Raw genomic sequence first — 22,389 nt, 5'->3', positions numbered from 1 at the left:
GCGAACTGGGCAAATCCACTATTTAAAAGGGGATGTTCAACTCTAATGCGTGCCAATACTTGGGTTGAATGAATTTAAAAGAAAATTTTATTGAATTTTTGTCAAACAATTTGTTATGAAATTAATACACTTAAACAAAAAAAAATTAACAAATTTCTATGGAAACTTTTTGTCAAAAACTTTTAATTTTATTGTTACCCTTTTATATTTGGCCCCGCTGTTTGAATGGTAGACTTACAGCATCGGCAAATTTGTAGATTGGGACATATCCCAATCATTCTTTCATCACACGTGAAAACTGAGAAAATGGCAGCAAGAGCCGCAGCAAGACGAGTCCATGAACTCTTCGTATCTAAACTACCGTGGACTGCAGGAGCAAGTAAGCAAAGTATTTCTTTATATGGAATTTGACTTAACGTCATTGTAAGACTGAGACGTAACTTGTTTGCTTGAGAAGACTTTGTTACAATTATTATTACAATAAGCTCCATATTGATACGCTAATAGTAATAGTAGGCCTAGTAGTGCATCAAACTTTTTCTGATTAGCGCCCTCTTTTGAATAATCCTCTTTCAACCCACTATTTGTTAATAGTTTCACAGGAAAAGTATCCATATCCTGCCACGACTTTTTCATGATTCGTTGTGAAATAAAATACTCCTTTTTGTTAAAAATTGTCAAAAAGTGGTGGCAGGATCTGACTGAGGATTTGGAAAGTTTTCCGGAGATTCTGTCGCCAAAGATTGTGTTCCCCATCTATCTGTATACGCATAGGCCTACACTACAGCAAACTGTTTCCTAAGCGCCCTCTGTCATCCTCTTTAAGCCCATTTTTATTTCCCATATTGGGGGACAGAATCTTAGGCAGACTGAGACATATTTCCCGCCAGCACTGAACTGCAGCTGTCAGCGTAGGGAAATCTGTCCCCAGAGATTCAATTATGTTCCCCAATGGGAATTTACCATAACCATGGGCTGCTGAAGGAGGAGGACTCATAAGAAAGAGGGCGCTATCACACTGATACTCAGCAATTTGATTGAAATGATTTACACTAAAGCACTTGTCTTCTAATTTTAAAAAGCATTAAGGAGACTTTCTTTCTTAGACCCTGTGAATGAGTGGCCAGTTTTCACGGATTCATGATTCATGGCAGTTTTTCTTGTTGAATAAATAACACCAATAAAATGGTCACGGCAAGCGTATTTCACAGGATAGCGGCGGATTTTGGCTCTTGCGTGTGCGTACTCAACGTTACTAGGCATTCAACGCTTACAAGGCCTGCAGAAATTCGGCGCTTGCACGTAAGCGGGGAATTTGGTGGTAAGCAGAGGCATTAAATTGGGCCCAGGTCTCGGCAACATATAAAAGTTTGACAATCTTTACATTTATTTCCTTACTCTCAATCCTCCCAATGATCATGGGGTTTAAAAAGGAATTAAAGAAGGCCTGCGTATTTATCACTCACATTGCTTGCGTCGTATGTTGAAGATCATTGTTAATTTATTTCACTTTTTTCTCAACAGATGAGATCAGGGAACATTTTGCACAGTTCGGGCCAGTTCGGGCCTGCAGAGTGACCTTTGTGAGTATAGCAAATCTACTATAGAAGTAGACATTATATAATGTACCACAGACTCCTCTGAAAACGATGAGTGGGGTTTGGGCGGGTCAGACTCGGCACTGTCGGCCTGTGCAAAGTCTCGTAACAAAAGTATGTTTCATAAGCCAAAACCTAAGCAGAAAGGGCCACATTAAATTCTGCAACAAAGTTTTTGAACTTTATTTTGTTGACTCATGTCAAGTTGGGACCAAAAACAGGGTAGCTACTCCTAGAACTACACGTGTATGAAGTTGGTTCTGCTATCTTCTCCTCGAACGAGACGATAGCCAATGTTTACACTGACTGATGGATAAACTGCGGTTGAACAAAAATTCAAATTGATGATTGAAGCAAATTTACGCAGCCTGTGTTTAAAACGTATGATTGAGTACATCTACATGGCAAGTCTTTACTGCGAGGTGTTCATGGTGTTGATATTGGCAACAATATGAGCAAGGTGGTCTCTGGAAGAAGGTGGTCTCTGGAAGAAGATAATTGGGCAACCTCAAGTTTGAATAAGCAGAGAAATCACTGATAAACTATGTATTAGACATTGTCTGCTCAATTTTAGGGACTGTGTGCTAGTGCATATTTTCACTTCCAGAAACCTGGAATTTTTTAAACGTTTGTGTATTTCTGTATCACTCAGGACCAAAACACAGGCTTCTCAAAGGGTTTTGCCTTTGTTACATACCAGTCTGAGGAAGCAGTGAAGAGAGCTCTACAAATGGACAGTCATCAAATTGATGGACAGAAGGTGAGAGGCTTCTTCAGATTATAAACCATGTTTTGAATTACCTTTCATCCTCATCCTTGCAATTTACCTTTGTTGCTTTGTACTTGGGCAATAGTTTCAAAGCGAATAATTGTGTTGAGCTTCAGTGTTTTGATACTGGTTAAGAACTAACTCTGCGGTAGTGAAGTTAATAACAATCCACTAAAAATGCTAAAGTAGTAGTCCCGGCTGATTTTTTACCTTCCGCCCAGGTTGTAGTTAAAGAGCAGAACAGTTCTTTTTAGAATTGAGAAGTCTCCTGAATTCCAGGGTATAAGAATATAACAGCCAGACAGTTCTCTAAAGAACAAAATCTACCAGGCACACACATGGTGTTTAACCGCAAACCAAATAATGTATATTGATACTGAACCATGCAATGCCTCAAATCCCATATTCAGTGTTTTGGTTTGCAACAGCCATCTCTGGCCAAGTCGGGGGATACCCATGTTTAATACTCTCTTGCACATACTATTTGCTTGGATAAAATAGCTTACCAGGGGCCAATTTCTTAAAGCTGCTTACTGTGAAACACTGTGCAGCCAGTCTTAGGGCATGCTTTGCAGAGCACTGTAAATCAGTGGTTAGTTTGGCCAGATTCAAACCTACAACCTTGTGATTGCAAGTCCTGAAGTCTAACCACTCGACCACAGTGACTTGTGACTCTTTGAAACATGCTCTGAATTCATTTCATTATTTTTCCTTATAGATTGCAGTTTATAAGAGGCAAGGCTCCTCAACATCAGGTGTATCAGCTGTCAACAGATTACAAATCAGTGACGTCTTCAATCATGATAGTGACAGCGAGACCGCGTGATGTTACAGCAATGAACAATGTTTGGACAGTTTAATTCAATTGAGGATCTTAAGGGTTGGACCTGTCGCCTTGGAGACTACATGACGTGCAGTTTGAATACTTAAGCTTACCAACAAAGATCTGGGCCCAGTCTCACAAGCCTGTTGTAAGCATAAAAACTTGCTTAGCACAAAAACAAATTTCTTAGCAAAAATAGGTAACCAGCCAGAACTCCATACATTTACTTCTGCTGCGACTGGTGCTTTAACCATTTCTTGCTTAGCCAAGAAATTTATTAAGCAGATTTTTCTGCTTAACAGCTTTATGAAACTGGGCCTTGGATAATCTTGGTTGCGCCCATTTGGGATTCAGTATGTGTGGTATTCAGTGCAGTGCAAATTTAAAGCGATGCAGCATTTACACGCTTTTCTCATCGACATCCAAAATGGCAACTGTGGCAGTGTCACATAAGTTGTACATCTTTTATTCTAGGGCTGTTCTCATAGAGCTGCTAGACACACAAAGTTGGCAACACAGAATGTCCTCGCTTTCCTGAAATTACCTAAACAGTTTGAAGTGAACATCCTTCGTGACTGCATGTAGTTTCAGACTTAGTTTTCTAGGCCCAGAGTAATTTGCCTTTGAATTTTGTTCCCAGAACTCGAGAAAGTATTCGGTGTACATGTACAAATATGGGTAAAACCAGAATGAATATTCATAGAGCTGCTCAAGCAGAAAAAAATGCTAACATTTTCTGCAATGCAAAATGAGCCGAACACCACTCAGAAATTGCATCTGTGACATGGGGTAGGTAAGCATAATTTTGTTGTGCTTAGCTTCTTTTTGTTACAGAACCTACTTTCAAAGCTCTACTTTAAAACATTAAGCAGAAATTTGCCACATCCATACTGTTTGTTACTCCGCATTCTTTACTAATTACCTTTAATACAGGGCAAGTGCAGACTGTTAGCTCAGAATTCTGTGGTAAGCACAGCCATGAAAGGCCCTAGTGTTCACTTGTCAGCGATTCAAATACAATTAAAGACTGGACCTGAAAATGTTTCTTAAAAGTAGTGTAAACAAACAATTTCAACAAAGCAATAAACCAGACGATCATAAAAAATGCATAAGTGTATGGATACATTTAATTGGGTGGTTTTTAAGAGGGACACAGGAATTTTGTATGTACATACATTACAATACATTATAACATGTATGTCTACAGAACCATGATTATGATTAGAAACAAAACAATAACTACTACCATGTGAGGCAAAAGAAGTGTAACACTTTAATACTTGATTTATAATACGGACAATTAAATATTCTGTTAAAAGCTATCTGGAGGAGCAATTAATTTTGTAGTTGATTTACAGTAGTTCTGATGAACATCTGACAGAATTCGTAAAACAGGAAAAAATACCAATCTTAAAAACTGTACAAAGACACCCAAGTTATGGTATAGAGGTCCAACGTCATCAACCATGTACATCTTGGTTGCAGCGTGTTTAGAGGTGTATTCCTGTGTGTTACGTCGCAGAGTGTATTATGTAAACACAGGATTGTTCTAAAAATTGGAACTTCGTTAGTGGAGTTACAAACATGAGAGTTGCAAATGGTTGAATTTCTAACTCTCTATTGGGCAATCAAATGTACTAAATAGTTAGTCTTAAGATAATGAAGTATTTCTAACCAGTTCTAAGAGAACTTCAAAGCAACTCATATGAAGACAGAAATAATTTTCAATTTTGTTGATAGTGATAAAAATTAAATCTTGTTTTGCCTCCCCCACCCCCCCCCTAAAAAAAAGGACAATCCCTTCGCAACTAGGATAACAATGAGATTTCTATTGTACACACAACAGTTGCTTCTATTCCTTAAAGGAACTGGACACTATTGGTAATTACTCAAAATAGTTGTTGGCATAAAACCTTACTTGGGAATGAGCAATGGAGAGCTGTTGATAGTATGAAACATTGTGAGAAACGGCTCCCTCTGACGTTTTTTGAATTCAACCATCTGAAAGCACACACTTTGTGTGACAAGGGTGTTTTTTCTTTCATTATTCTCTCGCAACTTCAATGACCAATTTAGTTCAAATTTTCACAGGTTTGTTATTTTATGCATGTGCTGAGCTACACCAATTGAGAAGACTGGTCTTTGACAATAACCAATAGTGTCCCTGTTAGTGACCATTAATATTTGTAAAATCATCACAATACACCCTGTCATTACGTATTTTTTGAATCCCTTTTTTGTCGGTCAAAATGTCAACAAAATATCATGAAACAACACTGGTTTTGTTTTAAGAAATTGGGTTACTAGATGTATGTTAACACCGGAAATATTGGACAATTTCAATTGTGGATATGACCTTTACTTTGACCTCTTAAGGTCAAAGGAAATAGGTCAAATCTTTCAGCTGTTTTTGGTACAAGCTGCATTTTGGCACGCCACTTTGTGCCACTCAGCTCTAAAGGGTTAAATCGGACTAGTTTAAAAAAAAGCTGTACACAATTATGACTTACAGCAAACAAAACTCCCCTCGCATGCAACTCAGAAATCCTTTCTTCTCTTCCCGCTCCTGTCATGGTCATCGTGATCACGTGACTTCCCTTCCCCGGGTCGCTTTCCGGCTTTCTTGGCGTCCTTCAAGAATTTATCCAGACCGAAGGGATCTTCCTCCACCTCGCGTTCAAACTGGACGGGTCCGTCACGACGTCGGCTACGATCAGCACCGCTGAAATCTTTGTCGGGAACAAATCTAGACAAACAGAAAAAAAAACAATTGTTTGAAAACCAGTAAATTTGGGTATAGAATTCAGCTTGAAAATCAATGTGCTTTACATTAGTGCCCTAGTCATTGGGTCAATGATAAACCATTTTATCTTTCCTGGCTCCCTTGGGAGTACGTGCACACAACGCCGGCAACCACAGCGCTCCACAGGCTTTTTCATACACAATATCAACCTCTACCCTCACAGGTACCCATTTATACCCCTGGGTGAAGAGAAGCAATTACAGTAAAGCATCTTGCTCAGGGACACAAGTGTCACCACCCGGACCTAAACCTAAAGTCTGATGACTTTACCACCAGAATTTGAATTCAATGCTCTAAACCACTCGGACGTGACCCCCAAAATATTGTGGAAATTTAAGAAAGACGCATGCACGAAACTGCAGTTCATACAAAATGTATGGGACTTCGTGGCAGTCTTTGGTACCAATGTACGAGAGGATTTACATCCAGCTATGCTTGTCTTAAAGGCAATGGATACTATTGGTATTACTCAAAATAATTGTTAGCATAAAAATGTAGAGCTGTTGATAGTTCCTCTGAAGTAACAAAGTTTTTGAGTAAGAGGTAACATCTCACTCAAATAAAAAAAAGACTTCACACACACTTGTGCAACCAGGGTGTTTGTTCTTTCATTATTCTCTTGCAATTCCGTTGATCAATGGAGTTAACATTTTCACAGGTTTGTTATTTTATGCATATGTTAGGATACACCAAATGAGTATACTGGTCTTGGTGTCCTGTGCCTTTAAGATTTTCTTCGAGATGTGTCGTGGCCGAGTGGTTAAGAGCACCGGATTCAAGCGCTGGTGTTTGATCAGCAGGGTCTGGGTTTGAATCCCGGTCGTGACACTTGCTACGTGAAATTGGGGAGGTAGTGCTTTCTGCTTTACCGGCCAGGCTTCGGATTGATGATACCCAAGCCTACATCCGTATGGACTGTAAAAGGGGTAACCCTGTTTCAGCCCTAGGAGTAGGTGGCAGCGGCCTCTGGAAAAAAAATAATTGTAGCCCACACCTTGAAGTGGCCTTCAGGCCTTGTGTGTCTGGTGCTTGCAAAAAGAATAATTTTTTTTAAAGGTAACTCGGGATGTTGGGGAGTAATCTCATACACTGACCTCTTCTGTTTGATGAGTGCCTCCAAGTCGTCACCGTAGACATCTTTATCTGCATTCTTCCCTGGTCGATACAGACTGTTTGCCACGTTTTGATCCTTGCGCCATGGCTCGCTGTACACGTTGTATGACTCGTCCTCTCCTCCAGCAAAACCGCTGTTAAGACCCTGTGATGGAGAAGAATAATGATAATAATAATGAATTCTTATAGTGCATTCTTTCTCAGCTCCCTTAGGAGTATACAAACTGTTATGGGCAACCGTAGCGCTCCAAAGGCTTTTCATACACACTAACAACCTCTATCCTCGGAGGTACCCATTTATACCCTTTTGTGAAGAGAAGCAGTTATAGTCATGTATAATGCTCAAGGACACAAGTGCCACGAGTGGGATTTGAACCTACACTTTGATGACTTAACCACCAGAACTTTAATTCGATGCTCTTAACCATCACTCTGCCATGACAACCTACATGTGAAAGTCCTGAGGGCTTGGAGTAAGAGTTTCTCACAGAAGGAGTTTGTACACATTTTATGATCAATCAAAAGTCATTTACAGAGTGCCAAAATCAAAAGTTTGCACATTCGGTCGTCTGCATATGAATGTAGGTGAAAGGTGATTATGGGCGGGGATTGACCCAGGCTAGAGGCCACACTCTGGCGTGATTCACGAGCCTCGAAATGTGACATCAGATGTTCAGGCTACCTTTAAGGCTGCTTTAAAAGGAAATCTATTGGGTGCTTAGAATTACTAGCTTTACTGAAATTGGGCCCTGATAAAGCTCATCTTGACTAACCCTAAGCTAAGGATAGTGCGCCAGCCAGTGAAACTTTACCTTTGAGGTGTTGTAAAGACGGTGATCGTGCTGCATATCATCGGACCTGCCACCAGCGTTGGGCAATCCCAGGGCGATCTTCTCACTGATATCTCTGTCTTTCTGCTTGTCGAACTTCGCTCTGAATTCCAACAAAATATCAAAAGGTATTACTTCTAAGGATATTGATTGACTCCTGCAGCCACTTCCACAAACTTTTATGCAACTGCGTAAGTCCACTTGCGCAATGTTTATGGCGTAACATGCTATAACCGTTGCGCAAGTGGACTTACGCAGTTGCATAAAGTTTTGTGAAATCGGCTGCTGATCAACAACCTACATGTTCTAGATAACTGATCGTAAAATAACTTCTAATAAAATGCCTAGAAAAAGCCCAAACAGAAGAAAAGATTTGAATGTTTGATAGTAAAGAGCGTTTTGAACCTTGTGTCTGGTTTTGCACGGCTGATATTCCTGTCCCTTTGTCTGTCTCGGTGTCTGTCATCACGAATCTTATCTCTCTCTCTAGCCTCTTCATCAGCTTCTGTAATGGTGAACAAAATTTATTCATTCATTCATTTATTTCATTCATTAATTTTTATTAAAAAAACAACTGGCAGCACAAAGCTGACTGATGTGGCATTTCAAAGTAAAAATATTGATTAAAATTGCACAGATAAAATACATAAAATTGCACTACCGCAGTAAGGGGTAAGAACATTAAAACAAAGATGAAAATCAAGAATTTGTTTTATATAAACCACTAAAATACACTATAAAAATGCACATGGTGTTGTGTAACCCTCTTATACATTGAAACCCCACTATGAAATAAACCACCTGAAAAGCAGGGAACCCTAGCAATTAAAAACTGATGTTTGATTGCGTTTCTTAAGTAAATTATGTTATCGTGAATAGTCGTGAGCGACACAATTTGGGTACCAAACAGGGCCCAATTTCATGGCTCTGCTTACCGCCAAATTCTGCGCTTACAATCACCATTCTGAGCTTACGTGGCAAGCACCATATTTCTGCGCTAGCCTTGTAAGCGTAGAATACCTAATAAAGTGGAGTACACAAGCGCTGAAGCCAAAATTCCCTGCTAACCCTTGAAATACGCTTGGCGTAAGCACGGAACTCCCTTCTTCGATAAGCGCTGATTCTGTTATGAAATTGGGCCCAGGTAGTCGCAACTATTTTTGTAATGGTAGCAACCATTTTTGTAGTAGTCGTGGTGGCATGATTAACTGAGAAGTTGAAAAACAGTAGTTGCCACTCGACTAAAGCAATCAATATTCCCGACTACGACACTAGTCACACGTTGCCCAGGCTTACTCTCCAAGTATATTCTAGCTCAGGGTATCGTATGTTGTCCTACAGCCAATTTCATGAAATGCTATCTTGAGTGTGGATGAGTAACTTGTCCTAAACTAGGATGGGTGCATGCGTCCTATGTCTATAAATACGGAACTTAAAGGAACACGTTGCCTTGGATCGGTCGAGTTGGTCTTTGAAAAGCGTTTGTAACCGTTTTTTATAAAATGTATATGGGTAGAAAGATGTTGTAAAAGTAGAATACAATGATCCACACAAACATGCCTCGAAATTGCGTGGTTTTCCTTTTACCTTGTCAACTAACACGTCGGCCATTTATGGGGGTCAAAATTTTGACTCCCATAAATGGCTGACCATGTTAGTTCGCACAGTAGAAGGAAAACCACGCAATTTCGAGGCAAACTTGTGTGGATCATTGTATTCTACTTTTAAAACATCTTTCCAACCATATGCATTTTATAAAAAACGGTTACAAGCGCTTTTGTTCTGACCAACTCGTCCGATCCAAGGCAACGTGTTCCTTTAACTCATTTTAAGTCCTATGATTAATGTTAAGTTTAGGAGAAGTTTGGTGAAATCGACGGCAGAGGGCGTCTCTATACAACACTCCAGACTCACCCGCTGCTGTTTTGATGCCAGCTCGATCCTTCCTTGCCTCCTGGGCCAACAGACGGAGTTTCTCTTCATGTTTCTCTTTCTCCTTGGAAGCCACTTTCCGTTCCATCGTTGCTCTCATCTCTACAGCTTCTCGGGCCTGAGGATAGGATAAGTAGAATCAAATAAACACTCACCCAAATGTCTCAACCCATACATGTACCAGTAGGTCACACAGAGTGGTATTCGCCTCTCTTTATATTTATGCATGAGTGACGTCACAATTCTAACTCAAAACAAGGTCATAAGGTTTATCGCGATTCAGAACCGCAATGCAATGTGGGAAGGAATATGGGGCGATTTCTTTGCAGTTTCTACGACTCGCGCACGCGACGCCTATACCTTTGTGTGGGTTCAACAGCGCCCTCTCTTGATTGTTCGCTATTCGCGATAAACCTTATAGGCACAGCCACTGCAACTGGTTACTCATTTTGGGTAAGAATAGAGATGCCATGCATGAATATTAAAAGAGGCGTTTACAGTCGACTCTCGTTATTTCTAGGTCCGCTTGACTGACCCCTTTTCCTTGTATTATCTGAAGCTCGTAATATTCAATTCCGGAGATAATCATTGCACCATGCACAAAGTTCATGACATAATGGCCGCATGTGTACACAAAGGCTGTTGCAATGGGTAACTGTATGCATAGTGTAAGCCTGTAACGCACAAACAAGCACATAATTGGGCTTAAGAACTATTTTAATTGAGTTAGTTTACAATGTAGTTTGAAAGTCAATTTATAAAATCAACTAAGATTTTACATGATTGAACAAATATCTGAGTTTTTAACTTGCGCTCTTGTTTAGCGAAGTTTTGGTGCAAAATTTTGGTCGCCGGCAGTCTACAGAATCTGGGTTTTCATTAGTAACAACAAGTGTAATGTTAGAAGGTTCATTGCTAACATGAGATACCAGGGAAATCTTGCTCTGGCATTAAGTATTGATCACGCAGGTGCTTTCGGTAGTGTAGCGCTCAATAAATAGAATATTGATTTTCATTGGTAAACACTAGTGTGAGTTCAGAAAGTTCATTGTAACGTAGGATACCAGGGAAAATATTTTTGCTTAGATTCAGTTGCAAAGTGTACAAAGACAAATGTTGGGTTGTGAAAATGTTGATTAATGTGAACGGCCCCTAAACTGAATGTATTTATGAACAAATGCTTCACCTTTCTGTCAGCAATGTAGAGGGCCTCGGCCAACTTGGCAAAGTTCTCATTAATCTGAGGGTTCTGCAGTCCACGTCCGTCAGCAGCTAATCTCTTATCCAGTGGGATTGTGTAGCCCTGTCAAAATTATAGATTAACAGTCCTTAATAATTTGAATCAAGGTTTTAGCTAGGATTTGATAAAAGAGTGTCAAAATTTGTAGGAAATTTAAAAACTGGGTGTCCGAATGGTTTACTTGCAATACATTTACATGTGAATGGCAGATAAAGCAGGCGGTCCAAACTTCAAAAGAGGGTGACCAAAAGACACCCAGACATCTCTCTTTGTTAAAGTGACATGTTACCTTGGATCAGTCGAGTTGGTCTATGGGAAGCGTTTGAAACCGGTCGGCCATTTTATGGAGTCAAAAACTTGACTCCACAAAGTGATGCGCCGTGTAAGCTCATGACGTATAAGGAAAACCATGCTATTTCAAAACATATTTATGTGCATCGTTATATTCTACTTTCGAAACACTTTTCTAACCATTATGCATTTTATAACAAACGGTTTCCAAACGCTTTTCATAGATCAACTCGCCCGATCCAAGGCAAAGTGTCCCTTTAAACTATGACTTGGAACAGACATAGGGGAGAACACCGAGAAAGGGTACACAGACAGTTCAGCATTGGACATGGTCACCAGTCTGAAGAAGCTTTAACTTAGGACTGAAACGTAACTGAACGAATCTGTATGTAACATGTAGATTATTCTTGGATTTGAGAGCATGTCCACATGGTGTAAGGGACATTTTTATGCTATGTAATCACAATTTGTCTGAGTTTACAAGGGCAAAACAATCGGAAATCAGACTTAAAGTAGAAAACATATCGCGCCGGCATTCTATAGATGCTGAGGCCGTATCAGAATTGATCATTACAGCTATGGTTACGACTGCTGTTAAGGATGTTGTTGCTATTAAAACAGTAGCCTATATTTCAATGCATAATACCAAATTAATGGCCCAGTACTGAAGTAGGAACTAAAAGGTGGCTTTAAAACCAACATTACTGCACAAACCACCGGGCTCTAAATAAACTTCTGCCAAAACTATCAGGATTTGAAAAAAAACAGATAAGTATACACAATCTATTACAAACAGTTAACAGAAAGGACACACAACGCATTAAGATTGGTAAAAAGAGAATTGAAACAATTTTGGAAAGTAAATGAAATCTTATTTGTACCTTAGCGTTCTTCCAGTTTGAAATACAAGGTGGTATCTTCCATTCCTGCTGCTCCTTTACTGTGACCTAAAAGAAGTTAAAGAAATACATTACAAATGGTTAAAATCAACTTCAAAAGAGAAACCTTATACCAAAACTACCTACATGTAGAGTTTGTGTATCTTTAACCACAGCAAGTTTGCTTATTATACATTGGTCTGAAGTGGTAGAGAGTTCCAGATGCATGGCGCAGCTGAACAAAAGTTTGTCACCCCAGGAGTGTCGAGACTTGGGTTCATTAAGGAGAAGCAAAGAACTGGATCAAAATTTCTGAGATTTAGTGGGGAGCCTTGCCGTTAAGTGGTTTGTGGACAATAAGCATCAGCTTGAAAATGATTCCTTGAGAGATGAGGAAGTTTGCAAAAATTGTGTTTTGGGACGATTTTGTCTCTTAACTTCTGCCCAAAATTATACTTTTTCCATCAACAACCACTTTAATGAATTTGTGATTTGAAGATAGGTTGTTTTGAACACGTTTTGAACTTCGTTTGCAACGATCGGCGAGCAACACACATTGAGAAATAATTCAATGAACATTGCCCCGAAATGCCCTCTGTTGGATTTATTTTTTAAATGTTTAATTACACTTCCTCCAATGCTGTGTTTTGTACACAATCTGCAGGCGTGCTGCACAATGTGTACCAATCCTTTACTCCATTCATGAATGTTTACTGCCTTAAGTCTAGCCAAGATCTTGTGAATATGGTAATCAATTGCCAATTCCAGCGTGCGGAAAGTTGGTTAGCTTTGTCATGTTTGTGACTGTGTGTATGGGCCATGCATGGACATGATGGACAGCCGTTGGTGGACGATCGATTGTGTGTGTGGGAGCCGGGTGCACAAGCACCATGTGATGTGGTTATGTGCATCATTCTATGATGATTGAACGTGTATTCTGAAACAAACGATGTCTTTCTGGTTTCTAAATTATTTCTGTTGTCAATTTACAATGCAGAGTCAAACAATGTAAAGGTGGCGGCAACATTTTGAAGCTTGGCAGCAACTATAAAGCTTGGGGCGCTCCGCAGAAAGTATGGTGTTGCGCCACGTCTTTTCTATAGGTTGGAGAACACTGCCATACACGTACTTGACATAATTTCTAAGGAAAACAAAAATTGAAAAACGAAGGCTGCAATTCTTAATCAAAACATTGTGTCAAAGGGTTAGAACTGACCTTTCTTGTTGGAGAATGCATAACAGGTGCAGGAGGTGAAGGTGGTCCACGAGGAATCTTCTTGTTGGTTCTGAAAATGACAATTATAATTTGATTAAGTTTTCTTACAAATGTGATTTTCTATCTGACTCTTATAAATGCAATGGACACCTTTGGTAATTGTCAAAGACCAGACTTCTCACTTGGTGTATCCCAACATACATGTATGCATAAAATAACAAACCTGTGAAAATTTGGTTGTCGAAGTTGTGAGAGAATAGATAAAGAAAAAATACCCTTGTCCCACACGTTTGTACTTTCAGATGCTTGATATCGAGACCTCATCTGCTGAGGTCTCGAATTGAATTCAAATAGTTTACTGAGAAATCACTTCTTTCTAAAAAAACTACGTTACTTCAGAGGGAGCCGTTTCTTACAATGTTGTTTACTGTCAACAGCTATCCATTGCTCTTTACCAAGTAAGTTTTTATGCTAACAATCATTTGGAGTAATTACCAATAGTGTCCAGTGCCTTTACACGATTTGATACCTTTTGTAGATCATATGCTTCTTTGAAATACCTTGCACTGTTATGATAAATTCATCATAGTTCGATGGGACAAGGTGACGATCAGCTAAGTATACACGAAAACTGCTGCCAATCAGCTTCTGAATGTGCCTTTAAATTAATACAAATGACCAGAATAAAAAGCAAAGGTGCCTAACCTGAACTTGGGTGGTTCAATCGGATCCTTTTGTACCTCCACCATACGGATGACTCTCTGCTTAGCACCGGAGTTAAAGGCCACGCCTTGCTGTGATGGAGTGTACCTGTGGTGAAATTACAAACGCAGAAATAGTATCAAACCAACAAATCAAATTTGTGTTGCCAACGGTCCAATTACATTCGTTGCATGATCGTTTGTGGCGTGTCATGGACGAGAGGTTAAGATCACCGGACTCAAGCTCTGGTGTTTTTGATCAGCAGAGTGTGGGTTCGAGAGTTGTGACACTTGTGTCCTTTAAAAGCAAGACACTTGATCATTATTGCTTCGTCCTTTGGATACGAAGTAAAGCCGTTGGTATCGTGCATTGAAAGAACCTAGTATCACTCATTGCTAAGAGAAGGGATGTTTCTGGCAGTGGCTGCTGAATGCTCTAAGCACCTTGTAAACCCTCACAAGGTGCTACATTAAAAACCTGTCTTACATGTATAAAGCTTATAAATTTTGTTTTTTTTACCCATACACTGATGTGTGTTAGCACTGTATACTTTCCCCCCCGAGTCCTGTGAAAAAATATTACAGGCATATTACTCGGGTGGGATTCGAACCTACGACCCTTGCAATTAATTTTGGTTTTTACCCATACACCGATGTATGTTAGCACTGTATACTCAGTATTTTCCCCGAGTCCTGTGAAAAAATATCACAGGCATATTACAGGCATGAGAATGGCTGATGATAAAAAAACAGGAAAAAATTCAGTTGATTGGAAATGTCAATATTCCATCATTTTCGCTCGCAAAGTGAAGTCCCTTACGGCCGGGGTCCAGGGCCCGCTTAAGGGCCCTGGGAGCTCTGGGTATTTAGAAGCTCTGTGGTGGTCTCTGATGTATTTCTGACACCTATTTTTCCAGGTAGAAGTGAGCTACTTTTGTGTGATTTTTCCTTTTTTTTTTTTTAATAGGTTTAAAAGAAAATAAGGAATGTAAAGCTCAAACAATTCAAACATTTTTGGGTTCGCCTGCGATTTTGTTACAATCCGGAGAAAGAAAGGAAAAAAAAAAAGAAAAAAAATAGTAATAATATTTTTATTTTTTTGACGATCTTATCCCTTATTTCTGCCCTTGAAAATGCTTTTTTTCTCATTAAAAACCATTTTATAGGTTCTTGATATGAAATTCGGTTGTGTAAAGAAATTCTTTTGCAATTAAATGTTTGTGATTTTAACGATCCGTCGGCGACGCACATTTTAAAATAATAGGCCTACATATTTGGAGAGAGCGATGTGTTTTTGAGTAAGAGGTTGTTATTCAGCATAGGGTATAACTGGAACGAGGTTGAGATTTGACCCCAACATAGAAATAGAACCAATGAAGAAAGCACGTCGTCCGGACATACAGTGTGTTCGCTGGTTCCCAATATATCTTTCGCTGGCTGTGAGGCAATAACAGGTACCAGTTTTCCATGGCCTGCCGGCGATCTCAGATTCGTGCCGCGCCGCTCATTGGTTCGTGTACAAACCTGCACGGACGTACACAGTACACAGTACACATGGTGCAAACACGTGCACTGTTTTTTCAGTGGCCTTTCAAAAGTCTCTACACGTGTTATCTTTGCTGCAGCAGCAAGCGCATTACACGCAAACATTATTGAACCGTACCATTATAAACGAAGCAAGGAATGAGGCAAGTTTATACATATGTCTCTGCTGCTGCATGCATGCCCGATGCCAGGAAGACCACAAGCCGTAAACTGGGCCAGTTGCTGGACGGCAATTTATTGTTTAGTTAGGTGCCGTTTTTTCATGAACGCCGCACGTGTGGATCCGCGATAATAACAATTACAAAGGTAAACTGACATTGTCTGACTAGAGAAGAGGGATTAGAGAAATCCAAATGTATACCCCCAAAAACCTACCCCCCGAATTTTATAGCAAATTCACATGGAACTCGGACATGTCGGAGACCACAATTTTGAAAGGAAAAAAAAAGGAATTCCGGTTCAAACCGGAAGATTCTCATGCCTGATATTACTCAGGTGGGATTTCGAACCTACGACCCTTGCATCTCTAGAGCAGTGTCTTACCAACTAGACTGATGAGATTGCCCAGTAGCTAGAGGCAGTACGAATCCTATGTTTTGGCAGCAGGTACCGCAACGTGTGTTAGCACTGTATACTCTGTAATTTCCCGAGTCCTGTGAAAAATAGCTTCTGCTTGTCAAACACGTTAAAGTGCCTTGGTAAGCATAAGCGCTATATAAGATATTATTAGTAGATAATTGTTACACATTGTTGGGCGGCTCTGTTGGTCGTGAATGTTTTAAACTAACCTGATGTACTGGGCTGGTGCTTTTTCCTCTGCACACCTTACAGGCATAGCCGCTGAAATCTTAGACTGGACAAGCTTCTCCAAGGCCAGTCTGGTCTTTTCTGTCGTCTGTAAAAATAAGCATCATCAACAACATCGTCATCATGATCTGAAATCATCATGGGGGTGTTATGATACAACACATTTCATTTCCTGCAATATTGTAAACAATTTCTAATAAAACTAATAATGAAATTGCATTGGCTCCCAGTTAAGTTTTGTACAACTTACAAAATTCTTTTGTTAACTTTCAAAGCTCAAACATGTCAATCAGCTGCACTTTGGCAATTGCTGTGGATATGTACTGTTGGTTATTTATTCCGCTACTCAGGAATAAAATCTTACCTCTTCTATTTCTTCATCATCTGGTTTCTGTAGTTCTGGGTCTCCTTCATTGGTTATGGGTTTTGGCACCAGATCCTGCGGCTTTGAATGAACAACCTGACAGACACAATGAACTAAAACAAATTATTGCTAATTCAAAACCAACTACCAAGCAAAGTATATATTTGGCTTGTGGAACCCTTACAATGTTTTAACCTGTGGACGTACAATACCAATACATTCACACCGTCGCATGTACAGTCCACAACTGAACTGCCTAAATTGCGTGTAAAACTGTTTTTGGCTTTTCTCAAACTTTTCTAACATGACACATCAAAATGAAAGGTTCACTGAAGCCCAAAAATAAAACAAGTCAGACAGTGCAGGATTTTGAGAATTTAGGACTGTTTGTTTTATTACATTTTACCGCTGTGTGATGAGCTTACCTTATCTTTAGCATGGCCAACCCTTGCCAAGGAGTCATACTTGACCTTTCCTTCTGCATCAACAGTCTTGGCTATAGCGTTCCCTTTGCCTTGTGTCCGTCCCATGTCCATCGGGAACTGAGCCACTGGAACCTCTGGAAAGGCACCCCCATCTCCAAAATCCTACAAATCAAAAACCATAAAATATACATCAATCAGGCAGGCCCTTATGCCATTAGCCTTTAGGAGGCCAACCTCATTCGCTGTCACTGCGAGCCATACCTGACAATTAGAATTATGATTACGCACTGCGCTTCCGTTTTGAGCACTGCAGACTTTGAAAAACGGGTCCACGTGCTGCGTACGCAGTGAAAACGCATCGAGAGTACACTGTTTTGGGTATACTCCAACAAATTAACCTAAACCAAATAGTGCCCTTTTAAGTAGTAGGCCCTACATTATGTATGTGTCCATCATACGTGTACCTCCTAATGGCTTATGGCTCTGCTCAAAGGGTTTTGATACGTTTTGTAGATCAAGATTTTGGCTATGAAATTACTGCCTCCTCACTGTGAATGAAGATGATTGTAAAATAATCTACCTGTAGAAGTTTCATTTTCATTTGTTGTCAAGATTTTGAAGAAACAAAATTTAAATCACAAAGCAACGTTTTCAGGAGAGTCGTGTAAATCTGTTGTACATGCTAAAATTGTTTTTGTGTCACTGAGACTTAAATTATTTTTGGGAAATTGTTTTACTCATTTCTCAAAAACTACAGCACCTCAGCAACTAATAAATAAAGGGAAGCTTTCCATGATCTTTATCTTCAAACCGTGTAAGTTTAATGTAAATCTTTGGATGTTTGTGTTTTGAGTCGTACAGAAAGTATCCAAATCTGCATAATATAAAATTAGCTTACCAGTGGTGTCCTGGGTACCCATCCTTTTCTTCGTCCATATGGTGGAGCTGAACTCCTAGAAATTGATGCTAGACTCAACTGCAAATTTCAAAAATAGAAACATAATATAATAGTAATAATAATAATATTAATAATTAATTTGATAAAGCGCTTTATCACAGCCCGACCGGCATATCAAGGCGCTTCTGACATTATCACCCCTGGTCACTGGGCCATATTTTTTATTTCTTAAACCATCTCAGCTCCCTGGATGGGGAGTATAGAGCCGGTGCTGCGAGTTACCAACACTCCAAGCTAATCATTCACAAACCATCTCTGCCCCCATAGGTACTCATTTTTCCCCTTACCAGGGTGGCAGGTGGAGAGAAGGGATGGTTAAGTGTCTTGCTCAAGGACACAAGCGTCACCACAGGGATTCAAACCCACATCCCAATGACTTAAACCACCAAAACTTGACTCAGATGCTCTTATCCCCTTGGCCACAACACCCCTATAACTACTTATTACCTTTGGCGGCCAGCCACATCAACCCATTACAACTATGGAGCACAGCCAGAGATCAAAAGTGTTTGGTTTCTCCAGAGGGAGGAAAACATGAGGATTTGGAAAACCATCGGGGCACAGTAAAGAACCAACGCACAACTTAACTCACATATGACCCTTACTGGGTAGTAACTAGGGTTACCTTGGCGAGAGGTGAGCGCTTTGCGCACAAGCTAACCATGCCCCCATTCACAATCCATACCGAAGAACTCATAATGGTTGCCTAATTCTCTGAACAATTTAAACCTAATGTAAAGTTAATTGTATGTTAGTAATAGTATGTACAAACAAAGAAGAAGGGCTTACCTGTCGTGGTTTCTCCTGCTCAAACTCCTCCTGTCCCCATTGCTTGGGAGCAGGTAAAATACTACAGGAGACAAACAAGAACAAATAAAAACATATCAAAAATACAGAAAAAAACTCATCTACAATATCACTTGCACTGGACACCTTTGGTAGGACCAGTATTTTCACTTGATGTATCCAAACATGCATAAAATCACAAACTTGTTAAAGGAACACGTTGCCTTGGATCGGACGAGTTGGTCCATGAAAAGCGTTTGAAACCATTTGTTATGAAATGCATATTGTTAGAAAGATGTTTTAAAAGTAGAATATAATGATCCACACAAGTATCACTCAAAATTGCACGGTTTTCCTTTTACGTCGCGAACTAACACGGTCGGCCATTTATGGGAGTCAAAGTTTTGACTCCCATAAATGGCCGACCGTGTTTTCGACGAGGTAATTTGAAAACCACGCAATTTCGTGTAGATCTTTGTATTCTACTTTAACAACATCTTTCTAACCATATCAATTTTATAACAAACGGTTACAGGACGCTTTTCAAAGACCAACTCGACCTGTCCAAGGCAACGTGTTCATTTAAAATTTGGACTCAATAGGTCATCGCAATTGCAAGAGAATAATGAAAGAAAAAACACCCTTGTTGCATAACATTGTGTGATTTCAGACGCCTAAGGCTTCAGCTCAAGTATTTTATTATTGAGTGAGAAAATACCTCATCTTCAAAAACTATGTCACAGTTACTTCAGAGGAAGCGATTTCTCACAAATGTGTTATACTACCAACAGCTCTCCATGGCCCGGTACAAAGTGCCCACTGGCTTTAAAGAACTGGGGGGCCAACTATTAATATTCTACTAGCCACCACGCGCCTGCACCATTGGTATCCCGAAAGTGGAGTTTGCATGCAGTACCGAACAGACACAGAATCTATGACTTTTGTAAAAAATCAAACTCATGAGATGACAGGCTGGCCCTTAAAGGAACACGTTGCCTTGGACCGGACGAGTTGGTCTATAATAAACGTTTGAAACCGCTAGCTATGAAATGCATATGGTTAGAAAGATGTTTTAAAAGTAGAATTATAATGGTCCATCTACACAAGTATCACTCAAAATTGGCCGGTTTCCCTTTTACGTCGCGAACTAACACGGTCGGCTATTATGGCCGACCATGTTAGTCCACGAGGTAAAAAGAACACCATGCAATTTCGAGGCATACATGTATTTGTGTAGATCATTGTACATGTATTCTACTTTTACAACATCTTTCTACCCATATGCATTTTATAACAAATGGTTACAGAACGCTCTTTAAAGACCAACTTGGTGGTGACGGAAAGTGGAAAAGTATGGCGCCACCACTATTTCTTTCGATATGAAATATTTAGAGTTTTTATCCAATTTACCTCAATGTAAAAATAGGTGAAAAAGTGGTAGCGCCATTTGAAAACTTATCCAGGAAAGTTATCCTATTAATATTATGTCATTGTTGAATTGATGATCCGTGGTGGCGTTATCAGGTTATTTATACTATTGAATATTGAAACCCTCCAGTCTGTCTCTGTGGCCCTTAATGTCGACACTGTCACGTCACTGTCATGAGGATGGATGGAAGGTTATGACATGGTTACGATTATAATTTAAAAAGGATTGTTTGCTTCCTTCAACAAAAATTCTAGTTCAAAATAAAATATAAAATAAACTAAATAAAATATTTTAATTAGGCCTAGTAATAGTGGATAATCTTCCGGACGTCGCCACCAAAAAAAAAAAAACACAGGCCGGAAGTTGGTGGCGAGGTCGTAAAATTTTTCCGTAATAGTATAGTATAGTAAGTAGTAACTAATAGACTGTGCAAGTCTCGCACGTAGCGAAAACGAGAACTTAATTCGAAAAAAAGCATATTTTTGTACAAAACCAAATTGTATTGAAATTGTTATTTGTTAAATTTTTTTTAAAGATTATTATTTTTAACGTACTGTTTGTATAATTACTATTTTAATCCGTGTACATAATAATTGTTTTGTTTAAATTAACGTAAAAATTATACATTTATCAGGACGAGGATCGCTGTTCGACATCGACCTGGATGGTTTTTCTAATAAACCCCGTTTGTGAATCACGTCCAATTGGTGCGATCATCACATAGGTTCAGCGATAATGGGAACGTCAATTGGGTAATATTCTTAATTGTTTAGAGTAAACCGGAAACTGGAGGTCAAGTTTTTTTATTTAGTTTTCTTCGTTAATTTGTTGAATTGATTTTACTTTTCTGTTTTTAATCACTTATTTTTACATTCCCAAGAACATATTCACTTTTTAGAGTCATAACTTATGTTAAATTAAAATTATTGACAGAACAAAATCTCCCTAACGTAAAACTCCATTAGGTTGGGACCACAATGGTCCCGGAAGTTCAATTTCTCGCGAGACTTGCACAGTCTATTGTCAACATGATGACATAACAAATTAAATTTAAATATAAATTAAAATAACCACACTTCTTATTCTTATTCTTAATTAGGTTAGACAAATTTTATGTCATCATCATCATTAACTTTAAAAGTAAGATGTGAGGGTAGTTCTTATTCCTCTGGTATGTCCAAAAATTACCAAAAAGCAAAAGAAATAGTCAATATCAAAATGTGTATGTCGAGTTGGTTTCGAAAACACAGGACGAGTTGGATCGGCCCTCTACGACATCGTATCGTATGCGTCCGCGATCCTTCCTTCCTATATCTATAAATTAATTAATATTCTACACAAGAACATGTTCGGAAAGCGTTGGAAATATTGAAAGGAACAGATACTTAATCAATGATTCAACATTAATGAGAAACACAAAAAAACAGTGATACAATTAAGAGGTTTAAAACACACACAAAACAGTATAATGAGGTTATATAAAACATTTACTTACTCTGCAAGCGAGACCATTTTTCTCATAGATGTAGTGTCAGCAGCAGAGAGAGTGTAGTCTAGTCTGTGGCGCTGGATGGCGCTGGCATGAAATAAGAAGGTCATGACCTCGTGTAAGCCAAGTTCCAACGGCAGAGGGCGGTGTATAGTATTATTGTTTACTGTTCAGAGCCGTATCCATCCCAATAGACCTTTCTTTTGCAACGTCACAGCCCGAGTTTTTGCCAACCCAAATTGGAAAACTATGGAAAGCCGTAAGTGCAAATTAAGAAAAGATCGCTATATTTTGTAACAATGTAATAAAATTTGTTGATTTTGTTAAAAACAAAACAAATAATTATGAGAGGTATTTTATTTAATTGAAAGTTTGCAGAAAATGCTGAATTT

At 39.2% G+C, this 22,389-nt stretch overlaps 2 protein-coding genes across 2 annotated transcripts; one reads left to right on the top strand and one right to left on the bottom strand.

Annotated features, from left to right (window-relative positions):
• Positions 1–244: 244 nt before the first annotated feature.
• LOC139945239 (SRA stem-loop-interacting RNA-binding protein, mitochondrial-like) lies at positions 245–4,299 on the top strand. The gene is made up of 4 exons (XM_071942555.1): positions 245–379; positions 1,525–1,583; positions 2,251–2,358; positions 3,086–4,299. The coding sequence occupies exons 1-4, from the start codon at positions 307–309 to the stop codon at positions 3,191–3,193; spliced, it is 348 nt and encodes a 115-aa protein (XP_071798656.1). The 5' UTR covers positions 245–306; the 3' UTR covers positions 3,194–4,299.
• On the bottom strand, positions 4,300–22,073 carry LOC139945231 (SNW domain-containing protein 1-like). Its single transcript, XM_071942543.1, has 15 exons — positions 22,004–22,073; positions 19,083–19,143; positions 18,234–18,311; positions 17,336–17,497; positions 16,911–17,006; positions 16,528–16,634; positions 14,199–14,303; positions 13,494–13,563; positions 12,281–12,346; positions 11,055–11,171; positions 9,851–9,986; positions 8,342–8,441; positions 7,919–8,039; positions 7,088–7,251; positions 4,300–5,936 (listed from the first exon to the last, which is right to left on the bottom strand). Exons 1-15 carry the CDS (start codon positions 22,027–22,029, stop codon positions 5,729–5,731), a joined length of 1,617 nt encoding a protein of 538 aa, XP_071798644.1. The 5' UTR covers positions 22,030–22,073; the 3' UTR covers positions 4,300–5,728.
• Positions 22,074–22,389: the final 316 nt, after the last annotated feature.

The sequence above is a fragment of the Asterias amurensis genome, chromosome 1 (assembly GCF_032118995.1).
Source record: "Asterias amurensis chromosome 1, ASM3211899v1".
Lineage (NCBI taxonomy): Eukaryota > Metazoa > Echinodermata > Asteroidea > Forcipulatida > Asteriidae > Asterias > Asterias amurensis.
Note: the sequence above shows the minus strand (reverse complement) of the source record. Positions and strands in the feature narration are given on the sequence as shown.

Bases quoted from the DNA above. Each gene is read 5' to 3' on its own strand.
- LOC139945239 (XM_071942555.1), top strand. From the start codon at position 307: ATGGCAGCAAGAGCCGCAGCAAGACGAGTCCATGAACTCTTCGTATCT. The intron at 1,584-2,250 runs GTGAGTATAGCA...TGTATCACTCAG, and splicing joins GGGCCTGCAGAGTGACCTTT to GACCAAAACACAGGCTTCTC. The intron at 2,359-3,085 runs GTGAGAGGCTTC...TTTTCCTTATAG, and splicing joins ATCAAATTGATGGACAGAAG to ATTGCAGTTTATAAGAGGCA.
- LOC139945231 (XM_071942543.1), bottom strand. From the start codon at position 22,029: ATGAGAAAAATGGTCTCGCTTGCAGA. The intron at 13,564-14,198 runs GTTAGGCACCTT...TGTCATTTTCAG, and splicing joins ATTGAACCACCCAAGTTCAG to AACCAACAAGAAGATTCCTC. The intron at 5,937-7,087 runs GTCAGTGTATGA...CTGTTTGTCTAG, and splicing joins GCACTCATCAAACAGAAGAG to ATTTGTTCCCGACAAAGATT.